The sequence below is a fragment of the Lonchura striata genome, chromosome 2, assembly GCF_050655825.1.
Source record: "Lonchura striata isolate lonStrDom1 chromosome 2, ASM5065582v1, whole genome shotgun sequence".
Lineage (NCBI taxonomy): Eukaryota > Metazoa > Chordata > Aves > Passeriformes > Estrildidae > Lonchura > Lonchura striata.
Genome location: NC_140704.1, coordinates 75,009,261 through 75,036,926, shown reverse-complemented (window position 1 = coordinate 75,036,926; position 27,666 = coordinate 75,009,261). Strand labels below are relative to the sequence as shown.

Sequence of the window (27,666 nt, the reverse complement as noted above, 5' to 3'; positions counted from 1 at the left end):
GTCACCTTTACTTTTGGGGCACTTGGATGAGAGGGAAACAACAGACATTAAAACTCTCTGAAATCTTTCCCCAGTCCCTGTCATTGGTACAGACACATCAAAGCCAGAGATAATGAGCACAGATGGAACCCAGCACCACTGAGCTGGTCTGAATGTTAAAGGTCTATAGGGTAGTTTGGGTCACCACCTGTTTAGATCTCCATTAATGTAGGCATCTTGGTCCTGACAGATTAAAGAAGAAAAATGTATAAAAAATTGGGTCAGGTATAGCTAGAAAATGTGGCAATGCAGTGAAAATTCTGGTCCAACATGTGTGTGATACAGCTAAGCTTGAGCACCAAGATACAGTGAAATGCAAAATTCAGGCCCAAGATAAGACAGCATGACCCACCAGTTTAAATTTAACTTACCAGGAAGTATAAATCTCTTCTCCCTATAAATATTAATTTTTATCTTCATTTAATTTTCATGTGCATATGCAGAAATATGCTAATCCTTATGTTGTGCCTTATCACTACCAGAAACACTAGAATCATTCATAAAAAGTAACTACCTAAAGTCTAAAATATATCCTTTAAATGTGCCATTTCAGAACTTGTATTATTTTCCTAATTATTATTCATATACTGCTTCAATTCAAATCTAAATCTATTATAAACTTATCACTAAAGTTAAGTTTAATTCATTCATATCTGACCATTCAGATACAATGTGACATACTGTTGCTAATGCTTTTTTTAGTCTGTATGGAATAACTGAAATAAAATTATTTTCAAACAGTTCAGTGGGCCTAAATCACTAATTTTGTCAGCTGATGATCTGCCCTCCCATCTTCCAGGTTTTCTTTACTTAGCCTGCAATGTATGGACAGACACCTTTAGACTGTCCATTTAAAATCTGTCAACTGTTATATTATAAAAGTATGATCATATTAATATGTCCTTGAAAAACTGTATCTCACCTGACTGAACAGTCTCAAAAAAATCATCTTGATCAAGCCAAAATGTCAAGAAATTCAGTTACCCTCTGATGCAATAACCTCAATAACCTTGAGGCAGCTCAAAGAAATGTCAGACCTAAATTGTGGAAGGAAGACAAGCTAAAGATAGAGACAATACATTTAAATAGCCATGAGAGTAAGAGCTGGAATTAATATTTATTGCCTAGACAAGCAAATATGCTACAAGAGAGACAAGAATCCTGACAAGCTGAAAAGGCTTGATAGCTCTGTGGTGGCCAGCTAACACAAAATAGTGCTGTCTCCAGGAAGCAAAAGAATTGTGTCATGTATTCTGTGTCCCAACTCCTGTGGCCATGTTTCAAAACATTCATTCCTTTCCTCTCTTCCCCAACAAACAACAAAAAAGAAAAAAGCTCCTTCTGCTAACCAAACTCTATAGCCAGATCTTGATCTCACCATGATAAATGCAGCAAGCAAAACTCTGCCGGTCATGGAGAAGACACTTTTTCATAGCAGTGAAGGAAACCACTGGTAGATTGCTGTTCCTTTTGCTAGCTATGTTTTTCCCATGGCTGCAATGCCATGGTTTCTAAATCTGACCACTTAACAGATGATATGCATTCATGTTGCATGAAATATGGTGGGGAGGTTAAATATAAAACAGGATGTAAAAATTTAATATATATAAATAATGAAATAAAATGCAGTCAAGGTAAATCTCAGTCAAGGTAAATGTCAAGAGTTTAATGCAGAAAGAATATATGTACTGTTGAATAAAAAGAACAAGCCATATGATTAGCATTTCAAAAATCTTGAAACAGAACTTTAAATACTATGAATTACGTGCAATAAGCCAACAATGAAAGCAGAGAAGAAGATGTATTAAAGAAATGTATTATAAGAAAATGCTTTCTTGTGGCAGTGGCAAGAAATCACACATTTTTTTGAGACACTCCCTTATATGGTTAAATAAGGATAAATTCACAGAAATGTGATATAGTGAGAAGAAGCTCCTGAAAGAAGACTATGGATTTGATGCACCCACTGATTCAGTACACTTACATGAAGCTGGAATTCATGATGATCTGGAAAAGGCAATGGTCAGGTGAGACAGAGACCAGACAGACTTCCTAGTTCAGTGCTGGGACCAAGGAAGTTCCAGCAGAAATTCAGAAGTAACTGACTGTTTAGATACTGTCAGCCATACAGGCATGTGCCTGTAAAAAGAAAAAGAAAAAGAAAGAAAAAAAGAAAAAAGAAAAAGAAAAAGAAAAAGAAAAAGAAAAAGAAAAAGAAAAAGAAAAAGAAAAAGAAAAAGAAAAAGAAAAAGAAAAAGGAAAAAAAAAAGAAAAATAAAAAGAGAAAAAGAATAAAAAAAAAGAAAAAGAAAAAAAAAAGAAAAAAAGGGAAGGGAAGGGAAAGGAAGGGAAGGGAAGGGAAGGGAAGGGAAGGGAAGGGAAGGGAAGGGAAGGGAAGGGAAGGGAAGGGAAGGGAAGGGAAGGGAAGGGAAGGGAAGGGAAGGGAAGGGAAGGGAAGGGAAGGGAAGGGAAGGGAAGGGAAGGGAAGGGAAGGGAAGGGAAGGGAAGGGAAGGGAAGGGAAGGGAAGGGAAGGGAAGGGAAGGGAAGGGAAGGGAAGGGAAGGGAAGGGAAGGGAAGGGAAGGAGGTAGAGTTGCTGTACATTTAAAGGCATCTGAGCTCTTTACTGTGGAAATGCAAGCAAAGTATGAGCAAAGTCAATGGCACTGACCTTCCTATTATTGAAAGACAAGCAAGAGATTCTTGACAGTTTCCAGGGCAAAACAAGGGAGACCTTGCAAACATGTCTCTGTGGGGGCTCTAAACAATAGCAAAGGTTCTTTCCCAGGGTTGAATTTCTCTATTCCTTTGGCACACTTTCACAGAAGAGTTGGGTCCTTTGAGGTTATCTGCAATGTGCTTACCCTCAGAGCACTAACATGCCTGTTAGCTCTGTACCCTCAGCATACTTTTACTATCATTAAAGAGTGATTATAATGCAAAAAGGAAAATCTTGGAGATGAGACACTGGACTGAAGAAAAGCAAGCCTCTAGGCTCTCACCTCTTCTCATGGCTTTTCAGGCAAGCAACATGTATCACATTTCTATTAACCATATATATGTTTAATTCAAAAGCTCTTTGAACAGAGGTTGTTTTTTCCTTGTGTATGTAGGTATAGAATAACAGCATTTTGGAGAAGTGGCCTTGGCCAGAATGCCTTTTAACCATCAGTTGTACACTAAGAAATTTAGCAACTATGAAAAAACAATTTTGCAGGCCTGTCTATTAATAAAAGTATTCAAAACATCATACAGCAACTTCCCTTTTTTTATTCTTTGAGAGTACAGAAGAGTTTTTGGCCATGCTGACTGTCAGTTTCCCAAACACAAGTGCATATTTCTTTGACTATATGCTAGTGATTTCCAGTTGTGTGTGGAAAAAATTTCTTTGCTGTATTGACCTGTTGGGATGAAACTGTCATCAGCAAGCAGGTTGTGAAAAGAAGAGCACATATGGTAAGACTTTGCTGTCCACATCTGCAGAGGCTGCTGGGTTTGGATACAGCTGTGGAGGACAGGGGTATTTTTAATTACTTCAAAGAATTAAAGTAAGACTGTGTTTAGCATCACATTAAGGATGCAAAAGCTTCACGGTGGTGCAATATTCATGGAGGTGAATGACCTGATCTAAACCCAACTGAACTATTCCTGCCTGTTCCAGTAGGCTTCTCCCAGATGGACAGCTTCATAACAATATTGCCAGCATGGTGTGGGAAGTTTGTATTTCTGAAAAAAACATAGGATTAGTCTTATGCAAGTCTGTAGAGTGAATCATCCTCACTACCTGGAGAGAAAGTATTTGAAATAATTTATACTATTTTAAAAAACCATTTTCCTTATTTACTAAATCCAAGCCTGCTCATCCCTTTGGTATGTGTATCAGCTGTGTTTCTATGTACCACAGCCAACTACTTTCAGAACTTCTGCTCTGCCCAAAAGTTTACTAATAGGGAGGCCAAATATGCTGCTTTAACTGGTTTTGTGAATCCCAGCTCTGCACTGAAATCGTTGTCTGTATCCACCAATTACACCATTCAGCAGTAAGTGCAATTATTCAGTTGTTCTGTTGAATAATGAATAAAATAGGCAAAAGTAGTGAAAAATATGCTGGGCCAAACTCTACTGAGCTACACAAGCTTATCCATATTTGAAATACACAGGACTGGCCCTTTGTGGCAGCAGTGGTTTATCTTCTATGTAATAGTAATGGGGAAAAGAACAAAGTGTATCAGCACTAGAAATACTTTAATAGGACTAGGTTTAAATTTAATCGCCTCATTTTAAATTGAGTTTATCAAATCCACTGTCTTAGTCCAAATTAAAACTCAGTCAACATGCCTGTTGCTCTTCAAAATAGCAAGAGCATTTTTTTTTTCACATGTTAATGTAGGCAAAAGCCATTTCTTCTTTGACTGGGATAAAACATATATGAGATGCACTATTCATTGGCCACTTCTTCCAACCTCATCTAAGAGCACTTGAGTCTGTTGGAAAGTGACTATTTATAAGAAAGTAGACAGCCCCAGACATACTTCTTCTCTAAGTGTAAGAACCTCCTTTATCTAGTTCTCAAGGGGTGAAAGTGAAGATTTAATCAGTCTTTACACGTATATATTTTTTAAATTATTTAAGTTTTATTACTGTTGCACCATTTATACAATTACATATAATTTCAATGCATCCATTGTACATTTTTTTTTTCATTTGTTTTCCAATGAGTGTGTGTTGGTGTCTGTGACACAGAATGGAAGAGAAACTGGAACTGCAATGAACGCAGACTTTTTCATTTCCACTGACCAATAAACAGAACTACAGGTGCACCCAACCACGGACATGCATTAACTCGTCATGAGAAATCTAGGTAGGCTAAGTAGGATGAGAATGCTTTTTACTCCCAAAAAATATTTGGAGAGGAAGAATTGGAGGATTGGCATTGAGAAATATGTGGACAGCTAAGTGGGTTTTGTCTGAAAGTTGGCATTCATCCACTGCTTAAAAAAAATATTAAAATAAGAAAGGTTGTAAATAAAAAAAAAAAAACACACAGAAAATACTGCTTTCATAAAGATCTGATTGCCTTGGCACAAACCTAGTGGGCAGAATCAAACGCATCATTTCCAAACCCCATTACAGAACAAAAAGAAGGTTTTGATACACTGGTGGAGTGTATTTTCAGCAGTTCAGATACAAAAAATGTGCTGTACTTTCAGACATCCATTTATTTATTTATTTATTTATTTATTTTAATCCAGGACTTGTGTCAAGTTGGCAGAAAGTATACTAGATATTTCCCCACGAAAATACTATTTGGATTCTCCCCCCTCCCTCCCTCCCAACTTGATGGGACATCCTTTTCATTTTTTCTCTTTTTTTTTTATCTCCTTCTTTTCTGGGCAATACGCATTTGCTATTTCAGATCTGAAACAAGTTAGTATAGCCGAAAAAATAAAAAAAAGACACAGGTTGTTTTAAGTGGTTGTTTCAACAGGCTGTCCAATTTAATCTTGCACTGCTATGGTTTGATCCGAATTAGTCGCTGGAACTTCAGAAGGTTTCGCTTCCTCTGGAGGAGCTGCAGGGTCTGAGGCCTTAGCAGTCGAACTAGGTGCTGATGTTGCCACGGGCTCCTTGGAAGAAGGTGCAGCCTCGTTGCTGCTAGGTTTTGAGTCTGAAGCTGGGGCCACTTCACTTCTAGTTTCTTGGGCTGCAGGCATTGTGGGAGCCTCAGTCTTTTTGGCTTCCCCTTCCTCTTTGTTCTTGTCATCTGCTTTACTGGGAGCTGTGGCCTCTGAAGGCTGGGAAGCTTTTGCATCGGTGCTAGGCTCAGAGGGTTTGGGTGCTTCGCTACTGGCAGCAGGAGCAGAGGCAGCAGTTGGCTCCTCTTTCTTGGGTGCCTGTTCAGTGTTCTTCTGTGGCTCTACTTTTGCATCGACAATAGCCTCTGACTTCTCAGGTTCTGTTTTCTGGGTTTCTTCCTGGGTCACTGTTTTCTCCTTCTCCCCTTCTTTTTCTTCCATCTTATTGGCAGTGACCTGAGTATCCTTTTCTCCCTTCTCCTCCTTGTTGTTCTCCTTCACTTCTGTGGTCTCTGTGGTTTTCTGGGCACCCTCAGCCTCCTTTGGAGTCTCCTCTTCCTCAGTCGCTGCTCCTTCAGTCTTCTTGTCTTTGTCTTTAGCTTTTTCATCATTGACACTGTATCCCTTCTTCTTCTTGCTCAGTTTGCCTCCCATGCTGGAGCTCTGTAACAGAAAAGAGAAAGGGGTTGATTATACAAAGCCCAGTATTCACCACTGAGAGAATCAACAGAGTACAAAGGAAAAATTGACTCTGGTTGCTGAAAGGGAGACCACATGAGGTTTGGTAAGATGTTGTCAGCTGAAGGTACTGATGCTGCAGAGCACCACTGCCACTGAGCTTACATCCTGCTCAAACCAGCAGAATTTCAGTCAGCAAATACCCTTCTACCACATCCCCTTACAAACAGTCCTGTGAGCACCTCTAACCCTGGTTGCAGTTCAGTAGGGAGGAAGGGGACAGAGTAACAAGAAGTTGCAGGACAATGGAGGACTGACATACAACCACAATCTTCTGTGGCCTAAGAGTAGAAGTAGAAAAAAGACATATTTATATTCCGGTTGGGGATTAAGTAAATTTGGCTATGAATCGTGACATCCACCCCTGGTTAACACAAAGTCCAACATCACTTTAGCAAAGGCTCTGAACCACCTTTTCATTAGGGTTTGGAGAAATCAAATGAAGCCTAGAGTCAGCGAGAAGGCTAACGCAGAAGCCTGCATCTACTCACTATGCCTCGCAGCCTGTTACTTTCAGAGCCAGTTTTTGTAGAAAGCTGATGGTACCAGGGGCCAGGAGCATGTGCTTCCCTCACCCAGAGGGATGTGGGCACCCACATCCGGCAGCCCCAGAAGCAGGAACAGCTCCCACGCATAGTCCCACCCAGCTTTGCAGCTTCCATAGGGATTGCCTGCCCAAAGCCCTACATTCCCACACTCAGCAGGATGGGAGACATGAGTCTGAAGTACAGCAAGACCACTCCATAAGACAAGACACAAATACAAGCACTTCTGACCACAAGCTTATATGGGGCATGTGACCTGATGCAATAAAAAATGGGAGAAGAGAGGAGCATATTTGGAGCCTCTGCTCCCAGTTTTCAAGCATGACACGCAATAACTGTTATTTAGAAGCTGACCATGTGTATAACCATATCAGTATTTATATAGCCTTTATGTGGGAGTCTTAACTAAGAATACACAAAATCTTTCACAATACTTCAAAGCAAACTTTGTCTATGAAAACAGGAGACACAGATATGTTGGATCATTATTGAAAGCAAAAACTCTATGAATGGAGAAAAAAATACATTTTTATTATTAAATAAAATATTTAATTCATGATTAGTGAAAGGTTAAGAAAAATATTTCTGTGCTTTCTACTATTTGAAAATAGGAGATGGTGACTTTTTTCAAAGAATTCTCAAACAAATGTTTAATGTAAGAACTTCTCCAAGGAAGATGAATCATTCTAATTTTCTGTTTTGCACAGGTAGATATAATTATAGGCTGTATTTTTTTCACACACTTGCTAAAACTGTGAATACAAATGAGTAAAAATTCATATGATTGCTCATAGCAGGCTGAATATAAAGTAATATTACATACAACTAAGAACAAGCTGCCTCTCAGTAGATTATCTGCTACCACAGACACAAGCCCCAGGCAGAGCCCCACAGCCAAATATCCACAAATCTTGGGCAAAATTGAGATATTATGGTCAGCAGAGATCTTTCTGACTTCAGTTTTCAAAAAGAGTAACAATTTGCAAATACTGCTGAAATGTTATCACACAGCCCTGCAAAATGGTCATGTGATGTTACTGAAACACTGCTTTATTGTCTGAAATTTTAGAGGAACAGCAATAAAAGGATTAACTTCCATAGAGTCACAGCTGAGCAATCTAATCTCTACCTTCATGACAGAGTTATCAGGTATTTAGGGGAAACTGTGGACATTAGTTCATTATCTGACAAGTGTATAGCGTTCCAGATTACTCCATAAATATTGCCCTGATTATTGTTCATGTGCAATTTCAACCAAATATTTTGAAAGCGCTTTTTCAAGTCAGTCAGATTGGAGATTTATATTGAAGCTATGTGTGAATCCCAATTTGTAATCTCTAATTAAGCCTTTACTTTTTTTTCAACAAAGCCCAGGTACAGTGGGCCTAATTTCATTTGTTGTGTCTTTGGCATTTTTCAAGATTTTGCTATTTCACGGATAGTAGTAACATACCACATTTTATACTTCTTTCCGCAACAATATTTTGGCCTCAGATATAGCTGGATACAGAATGTCTATGCCAAAGGACCTTTAAAAAATAGAGAAGCATGCATATGAGAAATGCGCTCCCAAACTTTGATTGGAGGTACACTGTGAAATCTGTGTCTCAATTGGCATCACAGCCAGCTATCTTAAGGTATTGGAGCAGGAGATGAGGAAGAGGTTCAGAGACTATAATTATGGTCTATTAGCAAATATTTACATTGACAAATGGACTGTCATCTTCCAGCAGAGTTTCAACTACTTTATAACAGAATAAATTCACTCTTTGGGATGCTGAATCTCATATCTCCCTGTTAAAAAGCTGCCTAGATCATCATGATAACAGCTATGCCAGGCTACGATGCAAAAGCAGAGTAATCATTGGGGTTATCACCCAGGTAGCAATGCTACCAAGTCTCTTTTTTCCCAGATCTGATTTGCAAACATTCCTCCTGTCCCCAGACTTCTGATAACACATCTGGGCTTCCCTGTAGCCTTTTTTAGAAACAGCCCCACATGCTCCACTTCTTCAAATAGATGCTGGTCTTGTCTCTGTCCCAGCCTGAAGCACAGCTCTGAACCATCCAGTGCAGAGACTAAAGGTGTGGCAGACACAAAGCAGGCCTTTAAAAGTATTTTAAAATTACAATCATCTATACCTTCAAGAAGACCAGCATGTGAACCTCTACACCTAAGTGTCTCTGTGATTGTGCTGGATATTGTAGTGGGGATAATCCTGCCTGGTACTAAGTGAAAGTGAATGTCAGTGAAATGTCTCCCAAGTGAAGCAAAGTGCAAAAAGCCATTGAGATGTGAATTCATACAGTGTTCAATCCACTCTGTGTTACTACCTACATGTTAACACTTGAAAGAGTACAGACATCTTTCCCATCCCCTCGCCCCACCAAAGGACTAAATTATGAAAAAAATAATTAAGGGGATGCACCCTCTCTTCCAGTGAGACTGGGGTCCTGGCTTCACTGCTCAGCCTCTTCCATTACCCCTGCACCTCCCTAACCCCATAATCACTGCATTCACCTTGCAAATGATGGACCCAGGACCAAAGTTTGCCTACAACTATTGACCACTATTTAGAAACTGAACCCCAGTAGGTCTTCACTTATTTTCACTTCCACTAACAGGTACAGGTTTTGAGATATCTTAAGCAGCTGCCAGCTGAACATAATGATCTCTGTAGCAAGCATGTTCCAAATGAAGATCCTTGAAAATTTTGGTGCTGAGCACCATTTGTATAAAAATGGCACAGCATTTGATGACTGTGCCTTCTTACTGCTATAAAGAAAAGGGTCTAGAGAGAGAAAGATAGAGTCTAGAAACCGGTTTTCTATAAGGAGTTGCAATATCAGTAATTTTCAGGGAACTTTGGTGAACAGCTCTGCAGATCAGTACTTCAGAATAGTGAGGGAAAATATAATTGGAAGCTATAATAGACTTTGTCCGCTTCCCAGGCTGGTCAATATATTTTGTATTGCTCTTCTTATGGAAAAAGAAACTAAACCAGAGATCACCGTGTCTGACATTAGAAGAGCTACTCCCTGCAACAGAAGCAAGGATTTCTTCAGTTTCTAGAAGCTTTTATACATTTTGCACATCCTGAAGTTTCCATTCTCCTGCAGGAAGCAGGAACAGAACCAAAGAAGTCGCATAGTTATCTTTCTTATTGTATAAAAATCTCTGGGGTGGATTATTTAGATTAAAACATTTTGGGTGTACAGGTCACCTGGAGAATGTTAAGCACTTTGAAATTTCCATATTTGCGACAATCAAGACTCAAAGATTCAATGTCCATAAGACCATAATGCAAGAGGAAGAAGAACTCATGGAACATTTCAAATTCTGAAGACTCATAGACATGAGTCCCTGGAACATGAGCAGCACAAATTTGTACAGTTTCTAAAAAGAATTATTATTTGGAAGTTTAATACTTCAAATTTTTCTTCTATATTGAAAAAGACCCTAGAGTCAGACTCTTATTATCTCTTTAGTCAGTAAAAATTTGTCTGCCCAATTAGTTTTATGTGTTTATAAACTTCTAAACATTTATTTTAGCGGAGGATTTCACACACCATTAAAGAGTCTCATTATTACAAGGCTAGGTTTGCTATCACCCTCCCTCACAGTACTGCGAGCGGGGCAACAGGAAAGGACAAACTCACAGATTGTGCCTGATGTTACCTCAGTCTGATTGCCAAAGCTAAACTTCCAAAGCTCCTGTTCAACTGCATTTGGGAGTTCAGTCCATTGCCAGAAAAACCAGTTCAGGAAGACAATAGGTACCTCTGAAATTCCACTGCCTCCAGTGTAGGGCAGGCATGTGTGGTGGGTCAGGCCAAAGTAGCCCTTGCACAAGCCTGTTCCCAGGCATGAGTTATCTCACACTGCCTGCAGACAAAAATGCACATTCCATGAAAGGCAGGGTTTCAGTGCTCCAAATCAAATGAAATACCGATGCCCAGAAACTGCCCCAACTGCCCAGGGGCTGAAAAGAAATAGAAAGCTTTTGAAGAAACTATTACCTCTCTGTACCCCATTGATTCACCCTACACCTTCAATAAAAAAATAAAATTTTAAAAGGCAAAAAGTTTTAATTAAGGGATACATATGGGAACTGAAAGAAACAAGGGATATGCAAATGCTGGTTTTGAAAGATTTTCTGGAATTTTTATGAAAGAAAAATACCCAAAACTTACTGCTTCTCAAAATATGCAGTAGAATTTCATGCTCCCCATTATACTTACACACACTCAAGAGACATTCCTATCCTTGCCAGGTCAATCGGTTTTCCAGGTTAATGTTAGAAAACGCCTGTTAGCATAATCTCAGATAGATTTGCTAGCTTTGCTTTTTAGCAACAAGGTAATGTTTTTCTGTTTTTTCTCTATTATCTTCACTCATCTTCTGTTTCATCTGTTTTTACTTGGAATTAACAGAATAGAAATGCTAGGTCTCATTCAGGTTCAAGCCTCTTCAAACCTCATAATTGGTGACCTTTTCTTTTCTTTCTTTTCTTTTCTTTTCTTTTCTTTTCTTTTCTTTTCTTTTCTTTTCTTTTCTTTTCTTTTCTTTTCTTTTCTTTTCTTTTCTTTTCTTTTCTTTTCTTTTCTTTTCTTTTCTTTTCTTTTCTTTTCTTTTCTTTTCTTTTCTTTTCTTTTCTTTCTTTTCTTTTCTTTTTTTCTTCTCTTCTCTTCTCTTCTCTTCTCTTCTCTTCTCTTCTCTTCTCTTCTCATTTTTTCTTCCTTTTCTTCTTTTATCTTCCCTTCCCTTCCCTTCCCTTCCCTTCCCTTCCCTTCCCTTCCCTTCCCTTCCCTTCCCTTCCCTTCCCTTCCCTTCCCTTCCCTTCCCTGGGAATACATTTAATGCAAATTTCTTAAAAAAAAAAAAAAAAAGAACTTCAATTTTTATATTAATTTAAATTTCTCAGGGACGTGTACACCACACCAAAATGGGAAGCACTATTTTTAATACGAGAGATTTGTTACTAATATAGCTAAATTATTATTGTTGATACTAGACTTCAATTATGAGAGTTAAAATAATTTTAGCACACTGCAGGCTGATATAAAATTATCTCTGTCTATTTAAGAACTCATACATTAAAATCTGCTTCATTTGAGAAGCTAATACAGCAAGTTATCAGAAAAGTTAACAATCACATGACAATTTTTTGGAGACCAAATTAAAACATTGTACCTGAGATACTGTTAAGATTTATGTGATTGTGGTCAGAGGTGTGTATTAATTAATCAATTAGGAACCAAATTTTACAAGAACAGATGAAGACTGATGGTCAGCAGTTTCGTAACAGGTACTATAAATTCATAGAGTTTCAACTTGAGACCACAAGTACTTCACACTTGTATCCACCATTGCACCACAATTTTGCACATACATTACGTGTAAAAAAGGTAGCTAGCTAGGCAGAATAAAAGTAAAATTCATCCATTATTTGATCAAATACTGATGAAGATTTTATGGGTTACTTTGAAAGCCACTGTTGGAGACTCTGGACTTGCAACCTTCTGACTTGGAGGGCCCTACAGATGAAGAAGCTGGGTGCACAACAGTGACTGAAGATCCAATATTCAGCCTGACTGTGGTCAGACAGCAGCACTCCCTTTGCTGTAGGAGGGCCTGCGGGAGCAAGAACGTGACAGCACTGCCTTATGCAGTCTGTGTGTCTCACTCCATGAGAGCCACTTGAGTGCAGTCACTCTGTAGGAGCAGGTCCCCATATGTAATACACCTAATTTCCACAATGCACAAGTAGCCTCTCCAGCTAGAGCCATCTTGCAGAACACATAAGCTGAAAACATGGGCCATTCTTGCCTTCCTGAGTCAACAAGCAGCATGGAAGGAATGCTCTGCTTTACACAAATTCCCTCCTCACCCCCTGGCAAGGTTGTGCTTTGTAAGCAGAGATAATGTCTTTTGTTAGACCACCTCACAGAGAGAGATAACAGCACCCCTATTCTCCTTAGACAGTTGTCTACAACTTACACATTTTCATGTTAGTTTTCTTCTTTATTTTCCTACTGCTGGTTTCAAAGCATAATTGCAGTGTTTTGCCACGTGTGGGCTTTTTTCACTGATCCAACACAGAACTACTCTGCCCAGCAATGCAGATACAACTTCCAGCACGTTCAGTTTCATCCCTGGCAGCAAATCCAAGGCTTTTTTGCATTGTGTATAACAAAACCAAGTCATATTAAAAACTGAGCAAAAAAGAAGCAGCATAAAATATATTATTTTCACAATGCAGTGGATGTATTGCTCAGCTTTGCATTCAGTTCATCTGATGCTCTGATTGCTTAAATTAAAAATGCTGCCATCAATTTCTATTTATTTGCCTCATCTGCTCCAATCTGTCTACCAGTCTTCTTACAGATTCAAGACCCATTCAAAGCATTTCTCCTATATTCAGATTAACTGCATATATTCTCTTTGTTGAATAATAAAAGCAGCTTGCAGACATGCTCGTGCAGGCACACACAGAGCCAAAACTCAGCCTGCCCCAGAGTAAGATCTTAATCACACTATTGTTAGGCACATGACTGGAAGAGGAAACTGCTGTAAACACCTGCTTTGCAAAGACTGAAATTAACCTTACAAGAACGCATCACATAGAAACAGCTTTCAGAATTCAAATAACCTAAAAGACTAAGCCAAGACATATAAGCAAATGCCGTCTCCTTCTTCTTTCTAAATTGCCACATCATTTTGGGGTTTGCACATGTCTCCTCAACAGCCAGTTTAATAAATATTTTGTATTATCCAGTTTTCTAACCTATATCCTAGAATCAAGTTTCTAAGTAGGTAATGATGCAAATTTCAGAGGTGGTTATTACCCACATCTTTGAAGCTGTTTAGGTCCCAGGACATGCAACACTGAGGAAGACATGAGATTCCACACATATTATTCCAGTTATGGCCAGCCACTTTTTGCCTCCCTCAAATACCTACCACCACCATGTATAATTACAAAAACACACAAGGGGATAAAAGCCTAGATAATGGGATGATTTCTTTTTAAATCATATTTTGCTTGAATTCTGTCCCTCCAGTGCAATCCCTACCATGATCTCAACACCACAAATATGCTTTGCTTGTAGACCCAGGAACAGTTCATACTTTGAGTGCCTTCAAAGACTACATTAAAAATGTGACCGTCAAATGCTAGTAAGCAAGGAAAACATTATCCTCCTCTACACTACAGTCATACTGAAGAGCACTGGTGGGAAGACCTCATTCCTGAAGGGACTTCACACTGGAAAAGCAAAGCAAGTTAACACCTATAGCTTATATTTTTCTAGCCTCTTCCTGATCTAAGAACAGTCTGGAGAACATGAAGAGAGTTGAAACTCATGCTTTCTATACTAAAAAAAGAAATTATAATATGATCCTAATTTACATGTTTTCTTCAATAGCAAAAGTTCTTGGTTGCTGTTTGTATAAATAGTAAACTTACCTGTCATTTCTTAAAATAGTCGTGGAGAGCCACATTCACATTCTGAATAAGGCATTTGGGTATTTAACCAGGGAACTTCCACTAGAGAAAATTATTTATGGGGATCTATATTTGCATTTTATTTGTCTAACATTCCACACTCAAAAACACCTCTATTTCTTTAATGCCCATTTAAATAGTCAACCTAGTTTTAATCAAATTTGAAAGAGTAGTTAGAATATTAATTACAGTATGCTATAAGAAATAGTGCATTAGCTTTGAAATCTAGAAACTACCAGTTTTGCTTTGAAAATGGATTCTCCAAGTGTCAAGTAATTTCTAAATTCTTCCTTATTTTTGTTTTCCATCTCATGGTGCTGCTCACTGAAAAAAAACAATGGCTGTAAAAAACATTCTTAAATCCTGGTAAGAAAGCATCCTATACCTAGGAACAGAACTTTTTAACAGACAGCCAGACCTAGGATAGGTCATGGCAATCCTTAGACTATGTAATTTACGTTTTCTGTTTGCATGACACCTTCACCACAAGGAATGAATCTCCATTTACAATTATAAACAAAATCCCGTTCTCATTTTTGTTTTTCATTTTAAAATGTGAGGCACATGGACTGCAACACACCATTTCTGACTGCAGCACACAAGTCCACAATTGCACCACTGAAAGGAGGAAAACAGGGAACCAAGACCAGCTATAACTGAATTAATGAAGCACCTGCTGCTGTTGTGCATATCATAGTGTTCATGAGAGCATTGCAAGCTCTTCCTTCCAAAATACACAGTATTTAATTCACCCAGCAAAACAAACCAAAAAATAGCAATTTAAATTAAATATTTATTGTTGACTCCTTTATTCCGTTACATAACTCTTTTAAGTATTTTAAGATTTAGTATCTAGTTAACATATTCTCTGTCTGCTTCTATCTGTTTTAGCTCTATATTGAGCTGCAGGAATAGCTTTTCTCTCTTTTTCCTCAAAAGGAAATGATTGCACATCCACTCGGTGCTCCTGGATGTACCACATTTTTGGGTTTAGACATCAGAAGAGGTTGGCTGATTTTAAAAGAACACTGACAGCTATTTTCTCCCAAAGAACATGTATCTACTTCAGTCACTGATGTTGTGCCCACCCTCCCAGTAACCTCAGCCCTGAACACAGCAACAGCATTCCTCAACAATTAAGGCATATGCAAAAATCACAGGAAAAAAACAATTTCATCCTCCACTTAATACACAATTGCTAATGACAGTTAAATTAGTAATTGAAACATTATTCCAAAAATACCTGTACGTCTAATATGGCATTACAAAGCTAAACATGCTTACATCTTTAAGATAGTGTTACACATCATGCCTCTGGTGGAATTTAACCTCCTGTAAGCAACCAGCACAAAGCCTACTCACCACCTCAGCAGCACTTACAGTGTATTTTACACCAACTCCCTGAAGAGCTGCTGCATTTCTTCTTGGAATAAAAATTTCTTACTTTCAGTCCTGTGTACAAAGCTTCATTTAAAACAAAAAATGTTGTACTCAAGTCGACATATTCAAGTCAAGTCATGCCTTGCATAACATCAAAACTACCTATAATTAAACCTGTGAGACTTTGGGCAGAATTGCAAGTATTTCTCATGTTGCTAAGAAAAAGTCTTCCCCGTGATCAGAGTATCAGTGTCAGCAGCTTATCAGCTCTCAGCTTCTCACAGCTCTGTTGTAATAACATCTTCTAGTAAAGACGTGCTTAAAAGAAATCAGGAGAATGGAAGATGGAATGCTCAACACCTTGGAAAACTTAATGTATTTGTGTTCCTGAGCAGTCATTTGCGCCATATACATTTTCTACCAGACTGCAGCTTTGTCTATTATATTAAGTTTTTCACTTTGGTCTCTTTCACTTCCTGGTTCTCACACTAGCACAATATGCAGGTTATTTTTTTTAAACCAGCATACATTAAGACAAAAGAAAATCTCATATTCCTGACTTTCTTTTTGATCTTATTTAGAATGCATGTTTGGTACTGCATTTTGATTTTTTCTTCCCCCCTGCCCTCTATTTTAAACAAATATTACATTCAAGTTGATTTACAAGTTTCACTTTAGTCACTGGGGGAAGTTTATCAAAATGACATGGAACAGGTACTCAAAAACCACTGAAAGAAAAGATAATTAACCAGCTAATTTTTTTTTTTTTTTTTTGTGTCTCATCTCTCTCAATCTTTTCCACCAGTACTCATTTGCACTCCTCTAATGACTGTTAAAAATGCCAAGACATCTTAGGCAATCTTTAATTAAGACTTGCAGTATTCTACAAACATTGAGAAATGAGAGCTGTATTTCCTGACACAAATGGAAAACCATAGGTATGCATCTATGAGCACCGTCAGTGGACCCTTTTACACTCCTTCAGTGCCACATGATGCTAATAAGATAAAGCGTGTTCTGTGTGGGCCAGAGGGTTGAGAGGAAAGAACCACTGTTTGCTTTTTGATTTCAGTGGTGCAAGACAACAGTGGGAACTGCAGAACAAAACCAACATCTGTTAGAGAGTTTCATCTCCTGATCCAACAGGGTAAAGGTCAGCTTTAAAAAATTAACTTTAAAAACATAAAGTGTTTCTAATGATCCCAAAGTAAGAGCCATGGCAGGCAGTAAGCTGTACCATGTCACATTTTAAGCATTTAGACATCAGCTTGGATTCAAGACTCCCAGGCTTAGACTGGTTGCCTAATTTCTTTCTGAAATCTTCACTGGCTGTACTCTTTTCTTCTTGCTTGTTTTGGTTCGGGTTATATTGGGATGTCTGATCAGCTCTGCTAGAGGGAAGGTTACATAAGACCACAGGGAAACAAGTCCATTTGGCAAGATATGAAGTAAGCAGCTAGTGCAATCCATGAATTGCACTAAGAGATTTATGTTCAAACCAGGAAAGTCAGAAATCCAATTTAAGAGATACTCAGACAGGACCCTTCCAAGCTAGCAACTACCCAAAAAGAAGAACATCATTGCAGCAGCAATAAAAGCTAGAAATCAGGAAAGTTGATCAGATGCACATCTCCTCTCAATAAAACAGCTTAGTTTACATTTCCATTTAAGTATCAGTAGGAAATCTGTCCATAAGAGCTATCAAATTTAAACTCACTAAATGAAAGCAAAAATAATTTTGCAGGGAGGCCTGTGGAGCTGGATGTCCTTTTCCACTCCGTCACCTGAGCATTAACTTGCATTTTATGTCAATGAATTTAGTTATACCTAATATGGCCACAATTCAATTTTAGCAGTTCAGAATCCATACCAATTTTCTTTGATGATACAGCTCTTAGATGGACCTCCATCAAGGCTGTATGTAGGCCAATTTGGAATTTTGGTCACCTCATACAATATACCAGAAGAAAACTTACTTTCCAATGCCCATATGCTATTTATAGAGAATTCTTACAGTCATTCCTTCAGTTTAAGAAGATTTCATCCCACAGCTATGTGGAAAATTATTTATTCTAACCAAAGAAGGTAAGCACACATCAATATAAAGTATAATCAAGCTATTTCAGGATTTAAATGAGAGAAATCTATCAAAGCAATGGTGACTTCAGAAATATGGAAAATTGGTTTTCATTTTTCAAGACAGAACCATAAATAAAAAGCAAAATACCACTAGAAAGGTTCTGCTAGCTGTTTCAGCACTAATATATTTTAGTAGTAGCCCATGTTTCAAATCAGCACCGCAGCTCCATTTCTCTGTCCCCCATACTAGCAGATACATGGAACCCAACTGTGCCCCAGGAAGCCCATGTTGTAGGAGTAAGAAGATATAAATTCATTTTAATTCCATTAACAGAACACAGCTGCTACAACTCCCAAAAGTAACTGGCTTTTCCAGAGGCTTTTTATAACTAGTTCTGGCTGGTGAGGTAGCAGTGGGCAAACTGGCCAACACTTCAATTAGGGGATTTTTCCCTTTCTTCTCTAGCAGGTCAGCTGGTGGGACAAGACCCCTGCATTCCCCTGTGAGACGTCATCAAGAAATGTGAACTGAGTTAATGCCTCTGCCCTGCTGCCTCATCTCTGGCTCCTAGAGTTTGAAATTCATTCTCTTGGGCACTGGAGAGAGGGAGCTGCACTTCATAAACTTCAAGATGCTGGCTGTCAGGAGCTAAGAGGCATATAGCTCTGCAGAAATCATGTTCACAGTTCTTCTCACTGCAGTTTTCTGGGTAATCCCCCCATATGCACAAGCTGAGCACTAAATTCACACATCCCAAACAAGGGGGCTGGGTTAAAATATGATTCAAACGCATTAAAGTCTCTTATCCATATTTGGAAATATTACTTTCAAAAGTCTCATCCCAAAAAATGCCAAGTGAGACAATTTCAAGAAATATGTCACAAGAAACACCTAACTATTCTAAGAACATTTACAATTCCAAATATATTCCTTTCAGTCTCTTACCCACCTCTATCTCTTACTTTCTGTATTTCTTTTATTTTTAATCACAGGTAACTGGTAAGCAATTCAAGGTAATGTTATTCAATGATCAACATATAAACCAAAAAAAAAATTTTATTTTTACAGAAATTCCCAATTTCCTTGTGCACTTTCAGCTCAGTAATTCTTCACTGTAAGTGGACAAATCTTCTAAGTATTTATTTGTTTTTGCAACATGGTGTTTAAAAGTAAGTTTCTTTTTCAAATTCTACTCTGTGTGAATGTGAGTCTAAAACGTTTTGATTCTTTTATGTTGCTTGCCAATGACTTCATACTCTGCTCGTCACAAACTTCTCACAGAATCTGACATGACCCACTTCATTCCAAAAGAGAATCAGATACAGAAAGAAATATTCTTCTTACTCAGAACAATTTAGATAAATAATACAAAACTACAACCACCCCATCACATTTTCCCTAGAATCACAACATGCTCATTTACAATAGGAGGCATCTGATTCTTAGAAGATGAAATAGCCATCATAGAGCAGTGGGACAATATTTTTTGGTTTAAGCCTCTGGGACCTGTCATACTATAAAAGTGTACCATGGTAAAAATGACAGATGAGGTCTTCCTTTCAAAGCAGACATATATCACTGCACTAAAACTGTGACACATCACAAAGTCATAAGATTGCCTCTTTCCCTCTTTCTATTTTCAGAGATCCACAGCAGCCTGAGGTCAGAGGAGGCAAGAACCCAAAATCTACTCAATCTTTCCCAGTTGCTCTTGCATGGAAGGCCATCTAATATGCAGCCCAACTTCCCCATTTGCAAAATGGGATAGCATTGCTCTTCATCCTTGGAAAAGCTCTGCCTGATGCCAGTAGCTGCTGTAAGGGCTCAGAGATATTTCTCCTTGTTTTAAAAAGCAAGCCCATTCCATATGATTCCTTCACCCCAGTTCTCTCTTAGCGAAGGCTGTTTTTCTGCGTATTGGCACTGTGCTGAATTGCTGTCTCTGAAGCTTCCCACTGTACACCACATAAAAGAACAGCATAATAAGCAAGTCACTCATGGTGATTTTACAGTACTATGTTAATACTGCATTAAGCAGTTGTAAAGCATCTCTGACCAATTTCAGGTATTGCTGAAAAATCCTTCTGGAACCAAGCTCCTTCACATTTATGCCTTTAGGCTGAGAACATCTGTACAAGGACATTTTGATTTATAGTTCCAAATATGCACACTTCGTTCAGTTACGACTGACTTGCTGAGGAGGATTTTTTCTCAAGCTAAGAAAGCTCAGGTGTATCCAGCTGGATGAAGATGTAGCTACTGCTTGGCAGTCATGTTAGTGCTTTATTGAAGACAGATGTAAGAAAACAAAGTCATTTTTTCTCAAGCAGAAAATTTTGAATTTTCGAAAAACAACTATAAGCCCTTTCATTATGTCTCTGGGCAGTGGACACATTCTCGTCACTGCTATATTTATTTTATGTTTATCTATTAGATGCACTTCTCTGTTAAAATGACATCCCTTTTAGAAGTGATTATTCATATTTGAACAGATACAAGAGGAAGTTCTAAACTGGTTTACTAACTTTCCAAGATCTTTTAAAAGATTACACAAGTTTGAAAATTCTGAGTTATATTTGTCACATTCTGCATAAGCTTCCTTTCCTACCCACAGATCTGAGCTGTAGCAATTACATTATTATAGTCATAGAAAGTAATTAAAATCTGAAGTGTCTTCCTTTAAAGTGTGATTAAGCATCAAGTAGACAGTGCAACACAGCACTGCTGGAGATGATATTCAACAGAGCAGGATATGAAATATTCATCTGAAAGAAATGGCAGAAATTAGGGATTTGAAGGGTAACAAATTTAGGTACATTACCCTCTAAAACAGTACTCAAACTAGTTTCTGTTCTGGAATTTCAGAAGTCTTGGTAAGTAAATCAAGATCAGCAGTACAAATTTGACCAGATCAGTATCAAGGAAATAAAGAACAGCCCCACAGCTCTCAGTTCTTAATAGTTGCACTGAGGGACAGACAGCAACAAAGGACTGCAGGCCAGGCTCAGAGGAACAAACTGAATTTGTGGGCTGCTAACTTTGTACATTTTGATTTGGTTTTTTTTTAATTATGAATAGATTATGTGGCACTGAAGGACATGGTTTCCTGATGAACTTTGCAGTGCTGGGTTAAGGGTTGGACTCAATGATCCTAGAGGTCTTTTCCAGCCTAAATGTTCCTATGAGTTTATGTTTCTACAGCTTATGTCAGAACATTTACATTACATGACCACAAGTTTTTTGAAAATATACTTTCCATGTAAAAAAGTTTGAAAGTTACAAAGGAAGACACAAACAATTTAGAGGCTTTTTTTTCCCTTTAAAACTAAAAGAAAACTACTTTCATTACCATATTTATCAGAGTCCAGTCAGGAAATGTGTGCCAAAAAAAATATTATAGATTCTAGCTTGAGAAAGAAGAGAGCTTAAAATAAATAAATAATATAGAATCCTAACCAAATGACTCAGCTTCAAATTTACTCAGTTTTGATGAACTCTTGCATTTTTAAGTTGACAAGTCATAATTTTATCATAAACTCAAAGCATTTGGATTTTTTTAAATCATCAACTCTAGTACTAATTACAAAAATAATTTAGATTTCACTTCTAATCTTGGATTAAGCAAGAAAAGTCTTGAAAGAGTCCTAAACCATAAGGCAATTTTTTTCTCATGATTTCTTACAATATCATTCATTTTAAATCTTAATGCCTGGGAATACTGCATGCTTGCAAGAAAGGTATGTGAAACATTCATTTTAAAAATGGATGTCAATTTATTTCAATCATTCATACTCATTAGGCTGGTATTCAGATAAGTTCAAGAAACACAAGAGTCCTTTAAATTTATTTTTAAATTTGTGCGAGTGTTCTTAGCATGCTTTATTCTGGCAAATTAACTGTACATATTCAGAAGCCAAGATATGCAGCACCATTTGAAATAAAGGACTGTATAAAAAGGCCATAGAGAAGACTTGTCATCTACAAGCTAGATAGAGTGAATTACTGTGAAACAATCTATGCCATTAACTCCATTAACTCTCCAGCTACTGAGCGTTCTGACATAAATTTCTTTGCTCATTGGCACATTACTAATATTTTTATTTTTGGTGCTCTTGAGTGGCTTTTACTATAACAATAATTGGATTTTAATTATTTTATTTATAGAATTCAATTCACCCACAAATGAAAACATGGGGATTTTACCTGGCTGCTTATTAGGCCATTTCAACTGTTTTTCCTGGATATTTTTGAGCATATTTTTTTGTATCTCATCCTTATTTTTAGAAACTGGCAAATAATAATTTACTATTAGAAAAGATTAAAAGAGCAGTTCTAAAATCTGTTCAGAGTAATGTGGTAATTCAGATATAAATCAGTGTGCAATTTTAGTATTGCTGAAGAGATGGGTGTTTCCTCACATCTTTTTAAGTTCCAGATTCTATTTGCATTAATTACCTTTTCAAAATTCAGTTGAGGGGGTCTTGAGAATTTTTCATTATGATCTTTTCCTCAAAGACAATAGATAGTGCAAAGCAATAACTCAATCTTTACAAAATGCCATCATCGTTAAGAATGATTTTACAGTTTAACTCAACTACAAAAAAAAAACCTGTTAGAAATGCTGAACAAAAGTGATCTGCAATGAATGTCTGTAATTCAGTACTCAAATAAGTATTAAAAAACTAAGTTTTATATTTAGGAAGGTGGAATTTAACTGGGATCTTTAATCATGTCTCCAGCATTTACTAGTACAATCCTCTTTGCGTTAAAAAAAACAGTAAGACAGCACGTCTGCTTGTTCTATGAATGAAGTTCAAAGCTGGAGGAAAGAATACTTAAGCAGATGCTCTGAAGCCAGTTGACTTTGTTCAACCTAAAATTCAACAACTTTTTTTTGAAAATCAAGTGTTCCATATGCAGCCCAACTGTATGACATCTACAGTTACTCAATTGCAGGGCTCAGTAGCCAGAAACATGCTCATACTACCAAGCAGCAGATGGAAAACATTAGTCTCAATGGCAAACCTGGGTGAATATCAATATCTTCAAGCTAATAGCCAAATAAAAGAAATATTGCAGCTATACATGACCACCTGCCTATACAGATTGAAAGCAATTAAGTCTCTTCTCAGCTGAGCGTCACTCTCCACAGATTATTGTAATGACTTTCTAACAGCATTTAGAAAGTTAGTGGAAGCAAATTTTTTACATTTGCAAGATACACCACAATTTCTCCACTGTAAATTGCTGAGATTTTCAGCCTCTCCTTGACTAGCACCTCAGCACAATGCTGAGTAGCCTATGAAAGTTCAGCACATGGAATTAAGCACATGGAACAAAAGAGTCAATGCTCAGCTGCAAAAACACTCAACAATTAATTAAATATTTAGCTACAGAAGGATGAAATTATAAGCCTGAGTTTCCATTACCCTTCTGTAATTCTACCTTGGATCTCTGTCTAAGAAAATATAAAGACCTGTCATCCCTCATATGACATGATCAACCACTTTACAGCTCTGTTAATAGATAGAAGAGAGCAACCGGAAAACAACTTTATGCACATATGCATTTTTTGTATTAAAAAAGAGAGACATTAGAGCATAATTGCAATTAAAGTTACCAGGAAACGAAATCTGGAGTTTGTAAAGAGGTAACAATATCTGAGAAGAGTGGTTTTTTTACCCTTCCCTTGTTACTAGAGAGGAAGTAAAGGGGAAAAAAATAAAAGAACAAAAGAGGAAATGTTAAATGTTACCACTCTCCATTCCCATTCAGATGTGGGGGACTTCATCAAGCCTGTCAGTCTGCACGTATTTTGAATTAATGGCTACCAACAGAAAATAGGAATGAATCACTGAAATATTTATTTTCCCTTCAACACCTCATATGGAAATCTTGCAGCTCTGAAAGGGTCCATGCTCCACTGCTGATCTTGCTAAGATTTAAGAGACCACCATCACTTTAGGGCTCTGTGCAGATTTATAAGGAGTATGGGATGAATAAATAATCACAGCCTAAAACAATGATGTCTACATGAAGACACTTTTCTAGAATTATTGTATGAACAGCTCCAAGCCATACCTTTGTTCTTGGAGCATGACATTGCTAGGAGATTTCTGTAGCACTAAGGAGACAGATATTAGCATAATATCAGATATTAGCATAAATTTGGTAGTATAGGTTCATGGAGGTTATTATTCGTGTTCACCTAAATCCTCCTAAATTTTCAACTCTACTTTAAATGCAAAAAGAAAATAAAACATACACTGTCCTACCACACTTTTCCCCCCGAGAAGACACAGGACTTTGCATCTCATCTGGATTTGGTATCATGAGGTAATACTGCATAGGAGACCTAGAAACCTGAACAACCTATACTTAGCTAATGCAATGGGAAATAACATTTGTTAAGTAGTTCTTTCGTTCCAGGCTATGTTTTAACTCTTTTCTACAGCAGTGTTTTAGATCTCAAAATTATTAAGGCATTAAGGCACTAATCTGGACATTACAAGCATAGTTACCAAGGAAAGCTCTTATGTAGAATCTGCAAGTTAAAGGTACAGAGGAAAGTTAAACCACAAATTTACACTAAGACTACTAGCCAGAACATAAGGTACTGAAGAAAGAGCTATGACTGTAATTTAGAAAACTAAGTCAATTATATTGTCCATACTGAGCCCGGTCTAATATGAAATGTTAAGCAAACAGGAGAAGGTTACTAAACTGGTCCTTATGTTTATCTGCTAATTCAAATGTTGTGTAAGTTTTGGCAAATGGCAGACATCTCTGCAGCCTCTAGGACTAACAGTCATTTTAGGATGCCACTGATTATTTTTGAGGTCAATCTGTGTAAATGTTAAAGAGTGAAACTGCTTTTACATCCAACGGAGTTTGCAAAAGGAGAAAGGACAAAAGAGTGATCTTTTCCCCTCAGAACATTTCTGAAAAAATATGTATTTTAGCTTTTAAGTGGATTTTGGAAAATGGCAGGTCACCTCCCTCTCACTGTTTTTCCTCTGGTTTTTACCATGTTCCTCACTGCAGAAATATCCAGAAAATTATTCTAGCATGCAAGGTAGGATAAGGTGTCTTCTTTCCTAACCAAAACCCCAAATCAGCTTGTATACAAGGTCAATATAGTTCGTATCATTCTCTATTACTATGACAGAGCATCTCAGCTTTAAGCTGTCCTGTGCAGTTCAGCACAGGATGTTCCCCATTTTCCTTTTCTTGGTGCCATTTATCATCTTCCTTCTTCCTCTGCATTGGCACGAAGCAGAAGATCCCATTAAAAGCTGGAATTGCCAGAAGTAAATGCACACTTTTACAAGGGAGAGAGGATAGGGACAAAAGAGGGACTAAAAAGCTGGACAAAAGGATAGATAAGAAATCTATCCTTCACATGTTCAAAAAGAGCAAGAATATGCTAACACAAGATGAGCTTTCACCTGTTTTTCCATGGAACATTTGCAAACAAAAAGTTCTCCCCACGCATAAGTGGAAGTTAGATACACTAGCTGTTGTACACAGGTGTAAGATGATGCCCTGGACTAGATAAGAAAGGTACAGCATTAGGAAAACCCCAAAATAAAACAGCAAACCAGCAAAGAACAAAAGCTCTCTCAGACCAGTAGTAGTAATTCTGGCAATGGAGTTTGGCATCTGTTTGGGCACAAGGTAGGCTTCCCCAAGTGCCTGGTGTCACCAGGGAAATGGCACAGTTTGAATGCACAAGGCTAGGTCCAGCAAAGCACCAAGTGAAATATAAGCAAAGTATACAGAGAAAAGTGCTCTACTTAACCCATTCTTGGTAAATGGCTGTTCAGTGCACTTGGGTTGGGATGTAGGGCTGACCCAGGAACCTGAGCAATCTACATTTGCCATAGTATTCAGCAGAAAAGGGGTATGGCATTGTTAAATGGTTTGATAAAATCCTCACTTCCAGTTTAATCTAGAGGAGATAGAAAATAGTAGAGTTACTTAGCAACGTAATTTTTTATATTTTTAAGACATAGATGAAATTAGAGGCAATAATCTACATCTCTAAAACTACTTTTATAAATGTTCATATTGCTATAGTTGCATAACCTTCATTTATATGCTGGGAGTGATTTATGATGCATGTTTTCTGTGACAAGCAGGGATAATAAACAACAGTCTACTGCTCTTCACTGTTACCTTATGCTGTATGTCACATTTTGGTCTGTACTGTACCTTCTGTAATTTACTCTCCCCTTTTACTTACAGTGCCCCTTCACTTTTATGAAACACATGTGTCAAGACCTTCAGTAACAAAGAAATTCCCAAATTCTCTCACTCTCAAGCATTTTCCTGTATACTACACTGCTTACAATGTCGGAGTGGTACTCTGTGGAACAAGGCTGCCTTAAGGGTATAGCTGCCACTATCTATTGACACAGAACACTTTAAAATTAGAATGTAGTAAGAGACAGAGTTCAAGAATTGTGCACCCAGTCCACTTGAGAACATACAAACATCTTACAACTGTCTCATTAAATGAGTTCAGGGAAAGGGCATAGCTAAAAATGAAGAACAAATGTCTTGATTTACAGATCTACAGAGCACTTGCTGCAGTACATTAAACAGCAACAGAAGTTGTTTTTAATTCAGTCTCTCTGAGAAACACATAATGACACCACATCACTGCTGCCTCGGAAGGGCCCAGAAACAACATGTACAGTGTAAGTCATCTGTGCTACCTTTTATTTAAAGCCCATATCAGCAGAAGGTGATGATAGCAGAATGGTTTTGTACAAAATATTCCTGCAGTTACTAAAATCAGGACCTTTGATCCTTGCCCTCGCTTTCTGACCACTGCCTGTCCAGCAGTCAGGAGATGCTCTCAATGGCCACCAAGTTCTTCAATGCACTGTATGTTGCCAAATTTAAGGGACTCAAATTCATGCAGTAGGATAGAAGATCAGAGATTGCACATTCATATTTTCACACAGAGAAATACAAATCAGAATACTGATTTACCATTTACCAGAAATAACCAGCTGGTCCACAGCAATCATACTGGTTATTGAATAAAGGCGCTTTGTTGTCTGCAGTGTGCACATACCTCTGTGAAAGAGCTCTGTGTTGGGGCAATTGCTTCTGAACTGCTACTCCACTCTTCCCAAAGACGTCTAAGCAACTTCCCACACATTTCATTTCTCTGTTTCTGCAAAACACCATGCATCACGGGGCACATAGCCCAGATCCCACTTGAATGGATGTGAAGCATTGTCAAATGCATCTGCCATGGTGAAACCAGGTCAATATCTTTGTGGCTAATTTAAAAGTGAGCTGCTTGGATTTGGGATTTTGGGAGAGGGGCAGCAGCTTATTTCTTTTAGGTAGAGCATTAGTTAACTTTCTGCAGCTAAGCAGTCAATCAGAAATGGACTCACAGGATTATAAGGATCATGTATCCATGGTGATTTTAATAGGAAATCTTGCAGTAGAATAGATAGAAGGAAGAAACAGAATCAGGCTTCACAGATGATTTATTTTAGTTCACCTCTCAGGAAGTAGAATGTTACTGGTTTGATTTGAAGCCAAAAATTGTAAGCCTGGATCAAGCTGAGGTTCAAACTCAACTATATTCCGCTCTCAGAAACCAGGACACTGTGGTTGTCTTTATCTTAAATATACCAGTTCTCTTTGATAAATTGCCTATAATGTACTAAGCCAAGTTTTGACAGAGTCATGCTGTGAACATTAATTTCATCAACATAAGTATTTTGCTTTAACTGCCCTGTTTCTTTTCCTGTAGTTTTCTGACAGAGCAATATT

The 27,666-nt window shown here is 37.8% G+C and overlaps 1 protein-coding gene across 4 annotated transcripts in view; it reads right to left on the bottom strand.

Moving 5' to 3' along the window:
• Positions 1–4,650: 4,650 nt before the first annotated feature.
• The window catches only part of BASP1 (brain abundant membrane attached signal protein 1), a 51,850-nt gene continuing 28,834 nt past the window's right edge, over positions 4,651–27,666 (bottom strand). For 3 of the 4 annotated variants that reach the window (XM_021526410.4, XM_085571648.1, XM_085571646.1), the window contains exon 2: positions 4,651–6,277. In XM_021526410.4, the coding sequence (XP_021382085.1) occupies positions 5,537–6,268 (732 nt within the window). In that variant the 5' untranslated portion in view covers positions 6,269–6,277 and the 3' untranslated portion in view covers positions 4,651–5,536. Of the gene's footprint in view, positions 6,278–15,785; positions 15,849–27,666 lie in introns of those variants that run through there. The other variant, XM_085571647.1, reaches the window with a different exon arrangement.